Source organism: Danio aesculapii, chromosome 19, assembly GCF_903798145.1.
Source record: "Danio aesculapii chromosome 19, fDanAes4.1, whole genome shotgun sequence".
NCBI classification, from domain to species: domain Eukaryota; kingdom Metazoa; phylum Chordata; class Actinopteri; order Cypriniformes; family Danionidae; genus Danio; species Danio aesculapii.
In genome coordinates this window covers 40,040,785-40,059,655 of record NC_079453.1, presented here as the reverse complement: position 1 = coordinate 40,059,655, position 18,871 = coordinate 40,040,785, and the positions used below count along the sequence as shown (strand labels likewise).

Below are 18,871 nucleotides of genomic sequence, written 5' to 3'. Positions count from 1 at the left end.
GCATTGGGCAGGTTAAATGACCAAACAAAGACAGACGTTCCGACACATTTGCACATTTTCAAAGCAGAATATCTGACTGTAGCATTGTTTTCCAGATAAACAAGAATACTTAGCATGTTTCTTAAATATCTGCAAACATATTATGGTATTTTATGCTTTAGAAGAATCAAAAACTTACATAGAGCACCTTTAATAAAAACATTAAAGTTTCAGCAAACCATGAATAACCTCAAAAACTTCAAACAAGTCTTTCTGCAACAATATTACAGATGTGTTCAATATTACTGTACTCTAGAGACAACAATCTGGAGGAACAAAACAAAAAACTTGGGCTACAGATATGGTACTAATGTTGTGTTAAAATGTGATGTCATTTTCATGACAGATCAAAATAAAGCACAAACACAAATGTACCCCTCAGTTTTCATAAAGTATATGGATTGTTTGTAGTGCAATATTATTGTCTGAAGGGATTTGTTTCAGTTCTTTGAATGGAAGTTCTCCAAACCGGAAAGAAAAGGTGGATAGCAAGTTTTTATGTATTTATTTTTGTGCAGTGCTGAATATTTTTGCACAATATCAAGGTTTGATCAGTGCTTTTACCACATCACATGCTGGTTGCATGTATAAATTTTAAAATTTGGCACAATATTTATGTATTGACAGTTGAAGTCAAGATTAGCCCTCTTGTGATTATTTTTTGTTTAAATATTTCCCAAATGTTTCAAAATGTTTCACTGTATTTCCTACAATATTTTTTCTTCTGAGGAAAGTCATTTTTTTTTATTTCTGCTATAATAAAAGCAGTTTTAATTTGTTTTAAACCATTTTAAAATCACTTTATTAGCCCCCTGTAAGCAGTACAGTATACTTTTTAATTGGCTACAGAACAAACCCTCATTATATATTGACTTGCCTAATTAGGGGCCGATCACACCGAACACGCTTTTTGCGTTGAGAGGTGCATCTTTTGAATGGTTTACTAATCGCTGCGAGCGTGCTGCTTATGTGCCCTGCACACCTCACATTTTAACCGACTGTTGCGCCTCGCATTCCTGAAATCACATTCCTGAATTCCTGAATTTTCATTGCCAATTTTAAGCCAATTGTAATCGTTTGTTTTGGTTCAATTTGGAATTTCCCCAACCTTCGCAGAGCCTGGGAGACCAGAGTAAGTGCTTCAGCTTGGCTTCCCCTGATCCAGTTGAAAAAAAAGTCAACTTTGTGCGGAAAAACCACGCTACGTGCAGTGTTTGTGTTGTCAAGATGACTACGGAGACTTTTAAAGAATGAGGAGAAACTAGTGGTCGCTGTTTCAAGTTATTCAGAGCTTTATGACTACAAATCTTGAATATCCCAATAATACACAATTATAACAATATCAACAGCAACACTCGTGCACAATGCGTAGCTGATTTAGTCGTTGCCTAGTGACATAAATAGCGCAACATACCTTTTTTTCTTGTCAACAAAAAGGCAAAAATATACAGGGGGGCTGATAATTCAGGAGGGCTAATAATTCAGACTTCAACTGTATGTATTTATTATTGATAGATTGATTTTTCTAGCTTAGCCCAAGCTGGTTTTCTTCAACATGATATTGTTTATATGCATAGAGTAAACTATTCATTAAATTGTATTGCAGGCTATCCAGGAGGGTCAGTCTGGACTCAAGGGAGAAAAGGGAGATCGGGTAAGAAATGTCAACCACTGAATAATACCGAAGCAAGAGTTTGTGTGCTAAATCCTTCTCTGCGTCCAGGCTTGCTGGGAATAAATGACTGCAGTGCTGTTTATTTTGGCATATTTTACAAATGCCTCATTAGGAGTGAGCTTCTGTGCCAGTGATCCAGCTTGGCCGACTACTCAAAACTTTCATTATTACTGGCATCAACTCGTAATATATTAATAACATTAATGAATAGCACCGCATCAAGACAGTATTAGGAGTCTTTAGGATGGGGTTTTATATGAGGCATATAAAAGCAAGAAACGCTTGATATGCAGTATTGTTGGGAATGTTTGTGTATGGTTTTGTATTTTAAATTGGTTGTGTAAATCTCACAGGGTTTGGACTGCACAGGTGCTGGAGTTCCTGGACGAGTGAGTCAATATGCTTTTGCATGTAAAGCTGATAGTACTATAAAACTATTGAATGTATGCAATGATATTAATATAATGATATTGATAATAATTTATTGAAAACAATATTTATATACTTATAACAATAGTTATTATATTTAAAAATAAAGCAATTGTTTTATTTTTTATTTTTATGTTTATATTAAATTTTTTGGATTATTTAAATGAAACCCATATTGTTATTTATTATTATTATTATTAGTAGTAGTAAATACAGTATTTTTGTTTGATCAATAATCATTTTATTAATAAAATAATCAAATCTTTAAACATAGTAAAAAAATTAAATATACACTAACCGGCCATTTTATTAGGTACACCTTACTAGTACCATGTTGGACCCCCTTTTGCCTTCAGAACTGCCTTACTCCTTCGTAGCATAGATTCAACAAGGTCCTGGAAATATTCTTCAGAGATTTTGGTCGATATTGACATGATAGCATCACGCAGTTGCTGCAGATTTGTTGGCTGCACATCCATGATGCGAATCTCCCATTCCACCACATTCCAAAGATGCTTTATTGGATTGAGAACTGGTGACTGTGGAGGCCATTTGAGTACAGTGAACTCATTGTCATGTTCAAGAAACCAGTCTGAGATGATTTGCGCTTCATGACATTCTCTGTAAACCCTAGAGATGGTTGTGCGTGAAAATCCCAGTAGATTAGCAGTTTCTGAAATACTCAGACCAACTGTCTGACACCAACAACCATGCCACATTCAAAGTACCTTTCTTCCCCGTTCTGATGCTCAGTTTGAACTGCAGCAGATAGTCTTGACCATGTCTACATGCCTAAATGCATTGAGTTGCTGCCATTTGATTGGCTGATTAGAAATTTGCGATAACGAACAGTTGGACAGGTGTACCTAATAAAGTGGCCGGTTAGTGTATATTTTATTATATAGGCATTTTAATATTTTATGGTATTATTTTGTATCACGTTTTAAATAGAGGGTCTCTGTATAACAATTTTAAGCGAGTACCATAGGTCTTGGTGTTATTTTTGTAATAATTAGTATTAGTGTTTAGCATTTAAATTTCATCATCAATGCCATATTATTACTGTGGTATATGAATTTTTGGACTCCACTAAAAGTGTATGAGTTACTTGAGTATGACATGAGTGTAACAGGCTACCTGTATGACATGATGTATCATTGTGTGTTTTAGTGCTTGGAAGGTGGTAAAGGGGAGAAAGGAGAGAAGGGAGAATCGGTAAGTGTTTGCGCCAACTTTATCTTAGAAACAGAAGCTGGCACGATCGAATTTCTGTTCAACAGGCTTGAATGAAGCAGAGGGGATATCTTGATACTATTTCTGGCTATTGATTCGCCCATTTCTCATTCTCTTATGTTTCAGAGTCTGGCTGCCAACTGGGGTGAAGCTGTAGGAGTGAAGGTAAAGAAAGATGGCACCATGTTGGTACGACTGTTAATGAGTGTATTAGTGCTTGCAGCTTCTCTCTTTTACTGTCTGTCACTCTCATTCACTTATTCAGGGGGTAAAAGGGCAGAAGGGAGAAGTCGGAGCCCCAGGTCTGGCTGGTAGTCCGGGAAGAGATGTAAGTGACTAGCATTTGATTGAACATGCTCAATTTACGGCTTCTGTTTAAAGAGCTTTGCCAATATGGAAGAGTTTTGTGGAAAAAAAAGTATTTATATTGTCAGTGTGCAAACATCTTTTAATGAAAGCTTAGCTTAGCAAAAGTCAATGAATTGGATTAGACCATTCATACCAGAATGAGAGTGTAGTTCCTAGCTATATCAACCTAGAAAATAGCAACTTTTTATTGTCCGTAGGTTTTTACTCATGCTTTGAATAGAAAAATTATCATAACTCTTTTTTGAACATTTTGAGCTAAATGCTAATGGTCTAATCAAATGCAATGATTTATGCTAAGCTAAGCTAAAAGTGCTCCCACCAGATCCGTAGATCGCTTGAATGGATTCAAAAATGGTAAAACTCCTTTAAGTGTGTTGTGAATTATAAATGTATTGTAAAGGCAATGCCTAAAGGTCTTTCATCAGACATGCTTATATATTCCAGAATCGATTTTATCATATTGATATGTACACATATAGTTAATGCATATGTATTAGACTGTTTAAAAAAAACTGGTTTTCCCATTTCCCGTTTCATACTAGTATTCAGCCAATTCCATCTAAACACTTTAAAAAAAATTATTTATTTGTTATTTTTATTATATATATTTTTCCAGGTTAAATAGATTTTTATTGAAAGAAGAACAAGGTGAAATACAACATACAAAGATTTGACAAGACTTTTTTTTTTTTTACTTTTTTTTCCCATTAACAACCCTTCTCCCCTTCAAAAAAAAAAAAAAAAAAGAGATAAATTAAATATTTACATAGTCTAAGAGTTTTTATTGTACAGTGAGGAAGTATTTAATATCAATGTTTGCCAATTGAGTTTGATTGCATTATCCATTTCAACATAGACATTTTAATTTCGCTATTAGTTATAGTTTGGGGGAAGAGTTACGCCATTTTCAAAGTATGAGATCATTAGATTCCCAGTGTCACTTACATGTGTGTATATCTTGGAAAATCTAACCTTACTGTTGTAAAGTCTGTGGAGGACCTTAAATTGAATTAAGCTTGTTCCGTTTAGTCTCAATAATGCATCGTTTTAGGTTTCCTCTGAAATATCCACTCCCAAATCCTTTGACCATTCTGCATGGATTTTATCTAGAAATTTGTATTTTACTTTGTCCCATTCTGCACTGTAAAACCCAACAAGTTCTCAAACCATTTGAGGAAACCAATTTTAACAAATCATTTAAATTCAAAAAACTAATACTAGTGAGTACTGTGAACTTAATATATTTGAGTAAACAAAGCAATTTGAGCACAGTAAAATCCAATAAATGAAGAGAACTCAAACCAACTGAGTACTGTAAAACCCAATAAGTTAAGGCAACTCAAACCGTTTGAGGAAACTGATTGCTGCAAACCATTTGAGTTAAAAACCAATCTATATGAGTACTGTGAACTTGCTCCATTTAAGTTGAAGTAATGAGGTATTTTATATACTCATTGCCTTCAACACTGAGTTCAAAACTCTTTTCAAAGTAGTAGAATTAGCTTTCAGTCAATTTTGAGTTCACTACACTCATTTCATTTGATAAAGTTGACTGTTGGGTTTTACAGTGTGCTTCGGTATTAAAAATTATGAAATTTCATGATCTTTGAAATGTATAGGTGCAATAACAACCTTATTTACATGGAATAAAATGCTATATATTTCCAAAATTGTTTGGTCATAATTGTTTTAAATAATCGTGATTACCGAAATAATTGTACTTATGATATTTCCTATAATCAAGCAGTCCTAGCCTATCCATAAAAGATTTGTCAGAACCTTTTGGAAATGACTTGTTGTTTTATTTAGCTATCTGTTCAGTTTAGTTTTTTTATCTGTTCAGTAGTGTGGTGAAAAAAAAGTGATTCTTAATTCATCCAAAATCATGCAGCTACGGGATATATTCAAGACTCATGCAATCTATCACATGCATAATATGCCTCCGCTCACATATTTTCATTTTAAAAGGAGCCAAGAGTCTCTTTCCTTTTATATTGTTTAAAGTGGCACCATACATTCACAGCTCTCAGCTGAGAAAAACATTACGCATTAGACTCTTACCCATAAACTCGCTGCTGCCTTTTTTTTTCTCATTAGATATCTCTTTGGGTGTTAAATCTTCTTAATGCTACATAGATTACATAAGCCAACAAAGAGCCACAAATCAATGCAGCCTCATTGATTCTTTTAAATGGATAGTCGGCTCGCATTACGTTTAATCTTTTCTATTCCGTATATACAAAGCATGCTAAGGGGATGGCGAAAACGGCCGAGTCGCTAATGCATATTTGGGATTTGCTTTTAAACTGTTTATCTGTCTAAGCCTTGAGTCATCGGTGAACTGACTTGTTTGGAAGGTTTTTATGTAAGTAGTGTGATAACTGCTACTGCCGGCGTTTGAGATGAACTATAAGCTAATGATCTTTTGTTGGTCTTTGCTGTCACAGGGTCGAGCTAATCCTATTTGTGTGGTGGGCCCTAAAGGACAAAAGGTAAAACAGACGGGTCATCTATATGGGGTTACTATAAAGAACTCTAGTTTTGTGGTGTCATTATTTTTACTGCTTGGTATGCACAGCTAGTTTCTCAGTTTGGATTATTTCACAGGGCACTCCTGGTGTGGTTGGTCCAGAGGGGCTCGCAGGAGAACCCGGCCAGCCAGGAATTCCAGGATTACCTGGGATTGGGAAACCAGGACTACCGGTAAAATATTCATGTTTTACATACTCTAAATAATTATAAGTAACAGATAAAGTACATCCAAGCATTTGTTATCATAAAATAAAGCATAACATGCTTATCGGCAGCCCGACGTGAAGAGAAGGGTTAATTTGGCTAAAAACAACCGACTGGATGTACTTTATCCTGATTCATAGAACCCAAATGGGCATACCTCAGAATAGCATACACAGTAAAAATTGCTGTAAAATTTACAGTATTACTGGCAATTTTGGTTGCCAGTGAAGGGTTAAGACTGAAGGGCTTTATTGGCAAAAACAACTGCCTGGATGTACTTTATCCTGCTTATAACATTTTTTTGCCACAAAATGTAAAACATTAGACAAAACATTGTTCTGAGGTGTAGTAGTTTATTAATTCTTAAATTATAGGCAAAGCTGAGAGAAACGTACACCAATCAAAATACCTGGATAAGTATGCAAGAAGGTTGCTGGTTTGAGTCCCGGCTAGGTCAGTTGGCATTTCTGTGTGGAGTTTGTATGTTCTCCCCATGTTCGCGTGGGTTTCCTTCAGGTTCTCCGGTTTCACCCACAGTCCAGACATGTGCTGTAGGTAAATTGAATAAACTAAATTGGCCGTAGTGTATGTGTGTGAATGAGTGTGTATGGATGTTTCCCAGTACTGGGTTCCAGCTGCAAGAGCATCCGCTGTGTAAAACATATGCTGGATTAGTTAGCGGTTCACTCCGCTGTAGCTGATGAATAAAGGGACTAAGCTGAAGGAAAATGGATGAATGAATGAATGAATGAATGAATGAATGAATGAATGAATGATAATTAAAGGAAAAGCTGACAGAAACAAAACAGCTGAATGGAGCATACACTAACTGTCTTATTATTCAATCAGAAGATGGCACCAAACAGTCACTGATGGCCAAGATGATTCAAAGTACTTGCATGGTCATACCTCAGAATAGCATACACTGTAAAAAAATTGCTGTAAAATTTACAGTATTACTGTCAATTTTAGTTGTCAGTTAAGGGTTTGGACTGAAGGGCTTTCTTCGTCGAAAACAACCACTTGGATGTACTTTATCCTGCTTATTACACGGCTTCTTGCCACAAAATGTACAAAATTAGAGGAAACATTAGTCTGAGGTGTAGTAGTTTATTATTTCTTTAATTAAAGGCAAAGCTGAAAGAAAGGAAAACAGCTGAATGGAGCATACACTAACTTTCGTATTATTTAGTCAGAAGATGATGCTAAACAGTCACTGATGGCAAAGATGATTCAAAGTACCTGGATGAGCATACCTCAGAATTGCATACGCTGTAAGAAAATTGCTGTACAGTATTTCGGTTGCCAGTAATATTGTAAAATGTATAGATGCACTGTAAATTAACAGTTAGAATTGTGCTGTGAAACTACAGCGCAGTTGTCATTGTTAATTTACAGTGTGCTTGTAAATTGTGTCAGCAATGCTGGAAATTTTGCCAGTAATACTGTAAAATTTACCAGTGCACTGTAATTTAGTAATTACAGTTGTGCTGTAAAACTACAGCACAATTTGTAATTGTTAATTTACAGTGCACTTATACATTTTACAACATTTTGTGTGTACCTTGAAATGTTACGACTAACCAATCAGAATCAAGTATTCCAGACAGCCATATAATAAATAGCACTAAATAAGGTGGTTCACTGGATAGATACAAGTACTATACAACACCCTTGTCAAATGACACTATGTACTGTAGACACTGTTAGCATGAATTCAGCTTATTTAAACCAAAAGCAAAAACTACATAACCAATAATACTTTACAAAAATCCCACCAATCAGAGAATTGCAGTGAGGAAAGTGTACCAAAATCTGGGACTGCAGATCCTACAGCCAAGTGATCCTCTCCAATTGAACACCATGAATGTATTTAACTTCAAAATAAAAGCAAGCATTTTAAATGAATTTAGAGTAAAGTGATATGTAATTTTATGTTTGTCATTCACAGTGCTTCCTGATATTTTAGTTCTCTCCCTAAATACATTCCTCAGTTGAGTCTTGTGCCATTTTCTGATGTTTTTATTATTTGTTTGTTTTTACTGCTGCAAAGTGTTATCTTATGATTCTTCTCATAGTTTCAATCGGTTATAATGACTTTAAAAAGACCTTCTGGACCCAGTTCTACTAAAAACAATTGCCTGGTGCTGATTTGTACTCTGTTGAGGTTTTAAAACCTTTTAAAGTTATTGCATTTTTGATGCTTTCTCTGGTGTTCTGTTTTTGAGTTTATTTTTTAGTAAATAGAGGTGACCTCTAAAAATAATGTTGAATTTCAGAAATAGGAGAGCTGCAGCTGAAAAGACACTTTAAGGAAACCTGTAACTGATTTGCCATCTTTGATTTATTCTTCCTGTGTTAATAAGTACTTTTGAGTATTCTCTCATTTCTCTTGTTTTATTTTGCTTCCACTAAATTGGCAAATATCTAAAACAATCAAAAATGATTAGGCTAGAAGTGTAGAAAACAATGCATACCAACATAGAATTTCTGCAGTATTTAAGTGGGTCAAAGGATGAGAAGTCCCATTTTGGTGCACTTTAACAAATGTGGTTTAATGAACATGAAGCATTTTAAATAAGAGTAAAATGTCTGCCTTAATGCTTTAAATAAATTAATATAATCAGCATATGACAGTAATAAGTAAATAACATGTCAATGTATGGATGTAATAATGTTTCATTGTCATTTAGCATAACAAATGTGTTTAGATCTTTTTAATTTTACTTTTTGTATTACAAAAAATCTCACTGAAAATAGGCCAAAGCTAGTGGTCTGAAGGATAGAGGCAAACCATAAAGCTAAAAAATGTATAGAATAAAATTAAATTAATTAGCAATTAAGGGCTACAGTGTGCATTAGAATATTGGCAAATTATTACAGCTTCTGGTATTAATTTTTAAGTAAATAATGTTCTTCTTGAAAATCCTTGTCTATAGAGTACAATGTGCATTCTAGTATACCTAGTAAGAGCTTGATTAGCTGGTTCAAGTGTGTTTGATTAGGGTTGGAGCTAAACTCTCCAAGACACCGGCCCCCCCAGGACCGAGTGTGGACAACCCTGGTATGGACCATTTTAATGTGGTGATGTCATTGGCCCATGAACATTTCCTGCTTGTTGTCAAACTATTTCCTAACTGTAAAAAGAGGAAATTCAACCATAACTTAACATTAAAACAGCTATCATAACATTATTTATCTATATGTGGACCCTTTTGGATTTTCGGAAGCTATTGAAGTGAAAAAAGCAAAACAAGAAATACGTTAGGACCATTGTTATTGTTAATGTCTAGCAAATGGTCTATGTAATATATATATATAATATATATATACTACTTACTAACCAGTTGTTTATATCTCACAGGGACTCCCTGGTGGATCTTCAGGTTCTAAAGGAGAGAAAGTATGTTTACCACTTTATACCCATGTATTTTATATGCAATGTTATATTCAGTAATAACAAAATATTCTCTACATGTCTAGGGGGATTCTGGGACACCTGGTGAAGACGGAAAGCCTGGAGAACCTGTTAGTTTTTTCTCATTTTGACCTATAGAGATGTGTCAATGTGAAACGGCAACGTGTGTTGCATTACTAATACAGAACATGCTAATTATCCTGATTTTCCATCACTATCCTGATTGTTCTGTCACTGTAAGGGACAAAATGTGTTTACTATCATCAGCACCATAATTAGTTTTATTACCACTGGAGCTATCAGCACATAATTTGCATTTGAAACTCAATGAGCTTCTGCGCTTCTAATCTTCATGCATACTCAATGATGTGTTTTGTTTTGCTGACAGGGTCCAAGAGGCCCTTGGGGACCTAAAGGCGAGAAGGTAAGCTAAAGGAGTCTGAATTTTAGATTTTGTATCAAAATTGCTGATTGCTGTGGTAATTATCTGTTCCGAACTCACAGAAAGGACATGTCACCCAAATCGTATCAGTTTTGTGCTAAATCATGCAATAAACATGCTTTGTAAATGCTAAATTAGAGACATGCATTGGATATGTTAGCATATGCTAGCAACATACTAATGCAGGTTAGCAGTGTGTCTTAATTTTGTAAACCTGTGGAATTATGTTAAAAGTGTTGCTAGAAATTAAGTCAGGCTTCAGTGAAGTGCTAGAGTCAGGCTAGAAATGCTATGTTTCTTTTATTAATGCTAGCAGTGTGTTACATCATACCTGAAAAATGTCCCGATGCAAACCTTCCAATATGTGCGCTTATCATAGAAGCATACTAATGTGCAAAGAATGTCAGCATGTGTCTGCTAATTCATTCTAGAAACATGTTAACATGCTAATTTTTGTTAGAACCCATTACCATATTACATGTTAGCAGGGTGCTAAATCAGAATCATGCCAACATTTTGTTAAATTGTGGTAGAAACATGTTAGCATGCATAAAATTATGCTGTACTAAAACTCATTAGCAGTGTGTTAATTCATAGAAACCTGCTAGTGTCCAAACATGTTAGCAGCATGTTTAATCATGATAACAACACAATGAAATATGTCAGCAGTGTGTTAAATCATTCTATCTATTTAAATGTTTAAGTGTTAATGTTGTCCTAGCAATCTCTTATAATGTGATAGCATTGTGTTAATCAGTATCTAATGAACAGTAGATGATTGCTCTTAAGAGATAACTACTTACTAGGAGCATGTCTATAGTGCCGATTTGTATTAGTCAATTAACTTAAGTTGCATGTTTTTGGTACGTGGCACAGTGAGTACGTGTAAACTACACACAGAAACGTTGGCTGGCTTGGTAAGGACTAGAAATAGTGAAGAAGAAATTCTTGCTGTGAGGCAACAGTGCTATCCAATGGGCCAGGAGTAGGGGTGGAAGGGGGATTCTTCAAAACAAAGATGGCTGTTGTACAGAACTAAGGGTATTTATAGTGGCTTAGGAATCGTCTGATTGGTGAATCATAAATTGAATAATGCGGGACCAGCCGTAAGCAATCATAAGCATGTGATCCTCTCGAAATTAGTTCATAAATAAACTTCACTTGATTTTGGAGAACATCACTCTAAAACCATCCTCCATGTTCAGTCATGGCCTTTAATTTGAATGTATGTGAGTGTCATAAAGGTGTCAGAAACTTTGACCTGGTGCCATAAAATCAACCTGCTGCATTGGACTATATTATAACGAAATCTCCGTGGGAGTCGCAATCCAATGAAAAACAAAAAAAGAAAGACTGATGGTTTCTTATTAGCATGTTGTTGTTGTTTTTTTTAATGTAACTATTAATTTTTATATTCTATAGGTTATGGATAAAATATGGTAATTCTAATGATTTAATAAATGAAATGATTTTTGGAAATCACTAAGCGAACCCCGCTCATTGTCCCACTTTGGAAACCATTGGGTTAAAGTGTTAAGAAAATGAAAGAGTGTGCTTTCTTCAGGTGGTTTGTCAAGCCCACTCACCTGTGTGGGGCACACTTAGAATCACATAATGTCACATAAGGTTGACGTGTGGTGGTGGGGGGGTTAAATTGTTTGCATTGTCATACCTTTAGTAAGAGATGATAATTGTGAGTCATCGATAATTTATCAAAGTGAGTATATGATGACAGAATGTTTTTTCTTTTTTTTTTTTTTAGGGAGAACCATGTGAACCATGTCAAGTGATCTCTTCAGACTCTGGCAACACCTTGGGCTCGCAGAGCAAACAGGGGTCTAAAGGGGAACCGGGTGTCCCAGGCAAAGCAGAACAGGGTCTACCTGTAAGTTTATGCCTAAATCAACTCCCAAAAAGCTGCTAATTTTTACCAGAATCAACCTAAAAAGAGTTCAGCATGTTTGATTAAATGTCTTTGCGTTGCATCCTGAAACATCTTTTAATTTCCAGTACTCAAATCTGTGCTTGGTAGTCACATTATCACTGCAAAAAAAGATAGACTGATGATGCTGTTCACCTCAGTGGGCCCGCCATATTTGTGTTTGCCAAGCTCAATGAAACAAGCCAACAGTCAGTGAGGTCTTCTTTTTGCCTGCTGTTGTTTTGTTGAATGAGTAATGTTGTCACCGATCCTCTACCCGCTCGCAGGGAGAACAGATATTCAATCACGCTTCATTATAAATTCTGGGAATTTCAGATATCTCCTACCATCCGCAAAATCCATAAGTTTTAAAACTTTAAACCGCACTTTCTATGTCACATTTCATTTTACAGTAAAGGTCTTTCCGATTTTTAGCCCATTAAAATTTCACCTCTCTCTTTCTCAAGAGTGAGATGTATAAATTCTGACAAAAATAAAAAAGGATTCAGTATACCGTAAAGCTCTCGTTGGAATTTGGCTGTAAGGGTTTCCAGTACACTCACGATCCATTCCTCATTCCTAGTTATAGGATAAAGAGTGAGAGCGTGGGATGCAGAAAGTGACAGGGTGCAAATGGGGGACATTTACATTAGGGAAGTTGCGGTCAGATGGGATGACATTAGTGTCATGTTTGGGAAGACAGAATTGAGATATCTCTCTATGTCTCTTTTTTCATAGGGCCTTCCAGGAGCGGATGGCAGAACAGGAGAGAAGGTTTGTGTTTGTTTCACTGCACAGAAATTGTATAATGAATGTATCATATGAATACTGTATATGGGTAACACTTTACAATAAGGTTGTTTTAGTTCATGTTAGTTAACATGAACAAACAATGAAAAATACATTTATTACAATATTTGTTTATGATTATTAACGTTAGTTAATGGAAATAATGTTGCTGATTGTTAGTTCATGTGTTACCAAATGTTACCAAGCATGAATTTGGATTTTAATAAGGCATTAGTAAGTGTCAAACTTTGATTAATAAATGATCTACAGGTATTGTTCATACTTAGGCCCCGTTTACACTAATACGTTTTAATTTTAAAACGCATAAGTTTTGCTACGGTTACGTCATCCGTCCACACTACGCCAGAGTGCCGAAAACAGAGCTTTTTGAAAACGCTGAGGAGACCATTTTCATTTTAAATGCTGCTGCTCTGTGTTACTGTGGATGGGAGAAAATGGAAACGTCTGAAAACGAAGTGCTGACATGTATCTGATTGTGGCTTTTTTTCAATATGAAGTACACAAAGTTCAGACTTGCGTCTTTTCATTGTAAGTTCAGACTTCGCACGTTTATAATGAATTCCCGAGGATGTGAGGACACATCGGGTAAATCTTCAAATGTAACAGCAATGTACTTTTAGAACATCATTCATCCTGGCTACTTTTCATTATCTTAACATTTCTGGTGTTAAAAAAAAAAAAGAGACATGCTTTATGGTGTGTTTTCATTTTATTGTTAAGACATCTTGTACATAATTGTATGACCGTCATCTTCACTGTATGCTAATTTTTAACAAAATGAAGCCTAATAACTGCCTCCTTTCATTTTCATTGAAAAATATGAAAGATTAGACTCACTGTGTGGTTTTGGTAAAATGTGCTTAATGTCAGGCTATATGCACACAATACAGATCATCAGAGAAAATGTATGGTGAAATAGTCATTTTTCTTTTTTTTTATTTAACCTTCAAATACCAAACAGGCATTTTCAACTTCCATTGTTGAACATATATAACATTATATACAAGCAGCATATAATAAACAAAATAATAATAATAACGTAAATAAACCTTAAATAATACAAAAGAAAATACATTACATTCAGGGGGGTCAGTCCATATAAGGTGACAAAAGTTTAGAGAGCTTTGAGGCACCTTTTGTTTTTACCTGTTTTATGGATTTATATAAAATGTTGAAATCATTTTTAAATGCTTTGAAACAAGGAGAAACTTTAACAAATCTACATTTGTGAATATAAAATTTAGCTACAATCAACATATTATTACACAGAAATTCAATTTCTTTGTTTTTCATAAAAATGTCAAATTTCACAATGTGATAGTCAAACGCAGGTATTACATTTTTTGTCATCAACAATCATATCATATCAATTATATCAATCACATCATACAATCTGTCCCAAAAGGATTAGATAATAGAACAACTATAAAAAAGATGTACCTGAGATTCAATATCTTTCAAGCAGAAAATACAAGCATTACTGTCTAAATTAAATCTTATTCTAAGAAATTCATTACATGGATAAATGTCATTAATTGTTTTGAAATGTAGCCAGTAAGCTATAATTTTAATAAACCATAATAATTATTAAAGTATAAATCACAATAAGTTTATACAATATAGGAAATAAAGGCAAGCAATCAGTCAAATGTGCAGAATCAGTGTACACGGTTTCATAGCTTGATAGGTAAATTAACTTATCTTTGCGCTCAGCCAAAAAACATTACCTAAGCACAAGTAGGCTAATAGATTCAAAAGACTAACTCGTTAGATATAGGTCTACTACTTATACATTATTAACTGGCTGACATTCGGCTGCTTACATCCGGGCAGATGTGCTCAGAGCTCCCGCAGACTGCCTGGAGCTCAGACGTGAGAATACGCTTGAGCAGCTTTTAGCGCATGCCAGAGTGCGTGTTTGGTCATGTGATGTCTGTTTTCAGTGGTGTAGTGTGAACAAAGATCTTTTCAGAAAGGCTAGATGAAACGCCAGTGTGGACATGGATCATTTTCATTCTGAACGTCATTTTAAAATGTGCTGTGTCATGCGTTGTGTTTATTTCTTAGGGGGAGGCAGGGGCTGATGGAGCCAAAGGTGAAAAGGTCAGTCTGCCACGTTTTGGTGAAAAAGACTACTTTACTTACTGTAAATTGCTAATTAATTTTGCACTTTCTTTCAAAGCTGTGTCTCTGAAAGTCTTGTCATATTATGTTCTTGTCTCAGGGTGAACCATGTTCCGGCTGTCCATCCAATGGACTAAATCCAGCAGGCATTTTGAAGCAGACTCAAAAGGGGAGAGAAGGGAGATCCTGGTGTTGGGCAGAAAGGAGAGCAGGTGAATGTGATGGACTGATTTCTCATTGACATCCAGCACACAGCATTTAAAAAAACATCCACATCACTTTCTCCCACATGTCCTGAAGTGCAGAAAATTACAGTGCAAACAGTTCTTGATTTCCACTTCAGCAGCTGCGTCTATGAGCGTGCAGGGATGCATATATTGGCTCATGCATAATCGCAGATACTGTAAGACTGATCTGTATAACCACGCATTTGGCTCAGAAATAAGCCTCAGGCACAGATGCTTTTAGAAATTGTTTGTAATGACAGATTGGGGAATTAATAAGCCAAGCCTTTCATTTTTATGTTTGTTGAACAAGAAAATGTGGACTGATTATGGGTGTAAATTTAAATGTCATTTTGGGTTTGGACATTTTGAACTTGGTGCACATGATCAATACAGTGTTGTTTTAGTCATTATTCACTGGGAATATCATTTAAAAGTTTTAGTTTGATATATTTTCATTGTTATTAATAGAAAATAAGATTAATCCTAAATATTTACAAATACAGTTGAAGTCAGAATAATTAGCCCCCCGGCTAATAATTTTGACCTTAAATGGATGATAAAAAATAAAAAACTGCTTTTATTCTAGCCAAAATAAAACAAATAAGACTTTCTCCAGAAGACAAAATTGTATCAGACATACTGTAAAAATGTCCTTGCTTTGTTAAACATCATTTGGGAAATATTTAAAAAAGAAGAAAAAAATCAAGAGGGGCTAATAATTCTGACTTCATACAAGGGCTATATTGCATCGCTTTGTAAATATTTATTATTACCATCTGGAAGCTGCTTCACGTGACGTCACAGTTAACAAGCGGATATTTTTACATCAGTTGCGGGCGGAGGCTGGGCTGTAAATGGCCCATGGGCCGTCGGTTTGAGACCCCTGGTTTATAGCTTAGGCTGAGATATGTATTTGTTGATTGTTCACGGAAGACTTTATTTAAAGACAGGACCACAATTTATTTAACTGATTACAATTTTAAACATTTTTATGTTTATTTTCCTCTTTTCTGTTCTGAAAATGTACAGAGCTTTAACTTAAAAACTAAGATATGTACCAAATTGTCATTATTTGTGTACCTTTTATTTCTTCTTAACTTTTTAACTTTTTACTTGATATTGATGTATGCAGGGAGAACCAGGGCAGATTGGCTTTGGTGGACTTAAAGGAGAAAAGGTATCTGCATTTCTTCCATTCTGACAGATTTTAACAATATTATGGATAACATAAGCATATTCAGTGACCCCAAAAAGTATTTGGAGTCATTTAAATGTTTGGATGCTGTTGCGCTAGGTAATAAAAAGCAAACATTAAGAAAAAAGATTTAGTGGAACCTCTCTGTGCTTAATGTGATGAACTACAGCTGTGGGGACTGACTGGGGCACCTGTGAATTCAGATATCCATTAACTATGACCTTGGAAACCTGATGGCTGAAAGTAATTGCAAAAGTTTAGTTCTAGGAAAAGTTTAACTGTCTTTTTTCCCCACCAGTTTTCACCAGTTGCTTTTTTATAATAATATTTGGGATGCTTATGTGTTTGGCTAATGTATCCAAATACTTTTTGTTCCATTGTGCATGTATGCAGTGTGTGTATCAGAATCAGATTCAGGATGAGCTTTATTCACCTCTGTGAATTTGTGGTTTAATAAGTGGAAAGAAAAAAGTAAACAATAAAACTTGTGCCTTGTTGATGCCAGAGGTCAAAGGAGAATGGCCAGACTGGTTCGAGCTGATATAAAGGCAACAGTAACTCAAAAAACACTCATTACAACTGAGGTATACAGAAGAGCATCTCTGAACGCACAACACGTCTAACCGTGAGGCAGATGAGCTACAGCAGCAGAAGGCCACACAGGGTGCCACTCCTGTCAGCTAAGAACAGGAAAACTGATAATATAATTCACACAGGCTCACCAAAAATGGACAATAGAAGACTGGAAAAACGTTGGCTGGTCTGATGAGTCTCAATTTCTGCTACAACATTCGGATGGTAGGGGCAGAATTTGGTGTCAACAACATGAAAGCATGGATCCATCCTGCCTTGTATCAATGGTTCAGGCTGGTGATTGGGGTGTAATGGTGTGGGAGATATATTCTTGGCACACTTTGGGCCCATTAGTACCAACTGAGCATCATGTCAACGCCACAGCCTACCTGAGTATTGTTGCTGACCATGTCCATCCCTTTATGACCTCATTGTACCCATCTTCTGATGGCTACTTCCAGCAGAATAAGCACCAGGTCATAAAGCGTGAATCATCTCAGAATGGTTTCCTGAACATGACAATGAGTTCACTGTACTCAAATGGCCTCCTCAGTCACCAGAACTCAATCCAATAGAGCAGGGGTTTTCAAACTTCTAGGACATACATGCCCCCCTAAATTTGTCCAATTTCACTCACACCCACCCAGGCACCCTTCCCTCGAGCCAAAATTATAATGCATGTGCAAACATCATTCACATATCACTTGCTGCGTTTAAAGTGATTAGCATTAATTACATTGAAACATAAAAATACAGCTTGCCTGATTCAATGTGACGGCTAAGCCTGTTTCTATGAGGACAACATGATAATCTGTGGGCGGATTCCTGAGAGGTTAACCGTAAATCATCTTCCACTGTCAATAAGCATGAGCCATAGCATACTTGCTTTTGATGTACGTACATACAGAAAATGCTGATTCGCAAAGCCAAGATCCAAAGCCCTGACGGTGTGGTTGAGTCGAACATTGAGTATGTTTACATGGGAAACAAAACTTTAATACCATTTTAATACGATTAAGACAATACTCTGATTAGAGTCTACCATGTAAACAGTTATTTTATTTAATTTTTTTTGGTTACCTTAATCCGACTAAAGTCATAATTGAACTTAACAGAAATGGAATTAAGACATGTGGAATGTGCATATATTAGTGGCATTACTGAAGTAAACACCGCAATCAACATCACTATTACCGTCATGTTGGACTTTTTGCCGCATTTTGTGACAAGATCCACACACACGGCGGTCAGTAAAAGACCGCACATGCGCGCACACACACACACACACACACACACACACACACATCATGAAATGAGGAGGGTTTTTTCTCTTTCCATTTGGCTTTCCATTAAAACAACACTCTTCCACCAGTCCTTACTTTATATTTGCGTCTAATACCCCAGTTTGTCACGAGGACGTGAATGAATTGTTCATGAGTGAAAGTGAAACTTTAAACGAACTGCATTGAAGTCAAAAATTAAAGTTGAAACACCCAAAATTACATGAGCCTCTGCAGGAAACACCTGGTGACGCAACATTCAAAAAGCACTTCACATAACACCTTAATTTTATTATTGTCTTATTAAAGCAAATAACTTATGTGCACGTAAACGTAGTCAGTAGTGTAAAGTAAGTGAAAAATCCAGAAGGGCATGCTGCTGATTTAATTCAGAAGGGCA

The 18,871-nt window shown here is 35.6% G+C and overlaps 1 protein-coding gene across 1 annotated transcript in view; it reads left to right on the top strand.

Annotated features, from left to right (window-relative positions):
• The window catches only part of col16a1 (collagen, type XVI, alpha 1), a 149,544-nt gene that overhangs the window by 69,789 nt on the left and 60,884 nt on the right, over window positions 1–18,871 (top strand). Inside the window, 14 exon segments of the mRNA XM_056479385.1 lie at window positions 3,314–3,358; window positions 3,503–3,541; window positions 3,642–3,704; window positions 6,193–6,237; window positions 6,353–6,448; window positions 9,846–9,884; window positions 9,965–10,009; window positions 10,288–10,323; window positions 12,104–12,226; window positions 13,001–13,036; window positions 15,140–15,175; window positions 15,297–15,365; window positions 15,367–15,408; window positions 16,556–16,600. Coding sequence (XP_056335360.1) covers window positions 3,314–3,358; window positions 3,503–3,541; window positions 3,642–3,704; window positions 6,193–6,237; window positions 6,353–6,448; window positions 9,846–9,884; window positions 9,965–10,009; window positions 10,288–10,323; window positions 12,104–12,226; window positions 13,001–13,036; window positions 15,140–15,175; window positions 15,297–15,365; window positions 15,367–15,408; window positions 16,556–16,600 — 759 coding nt within the window.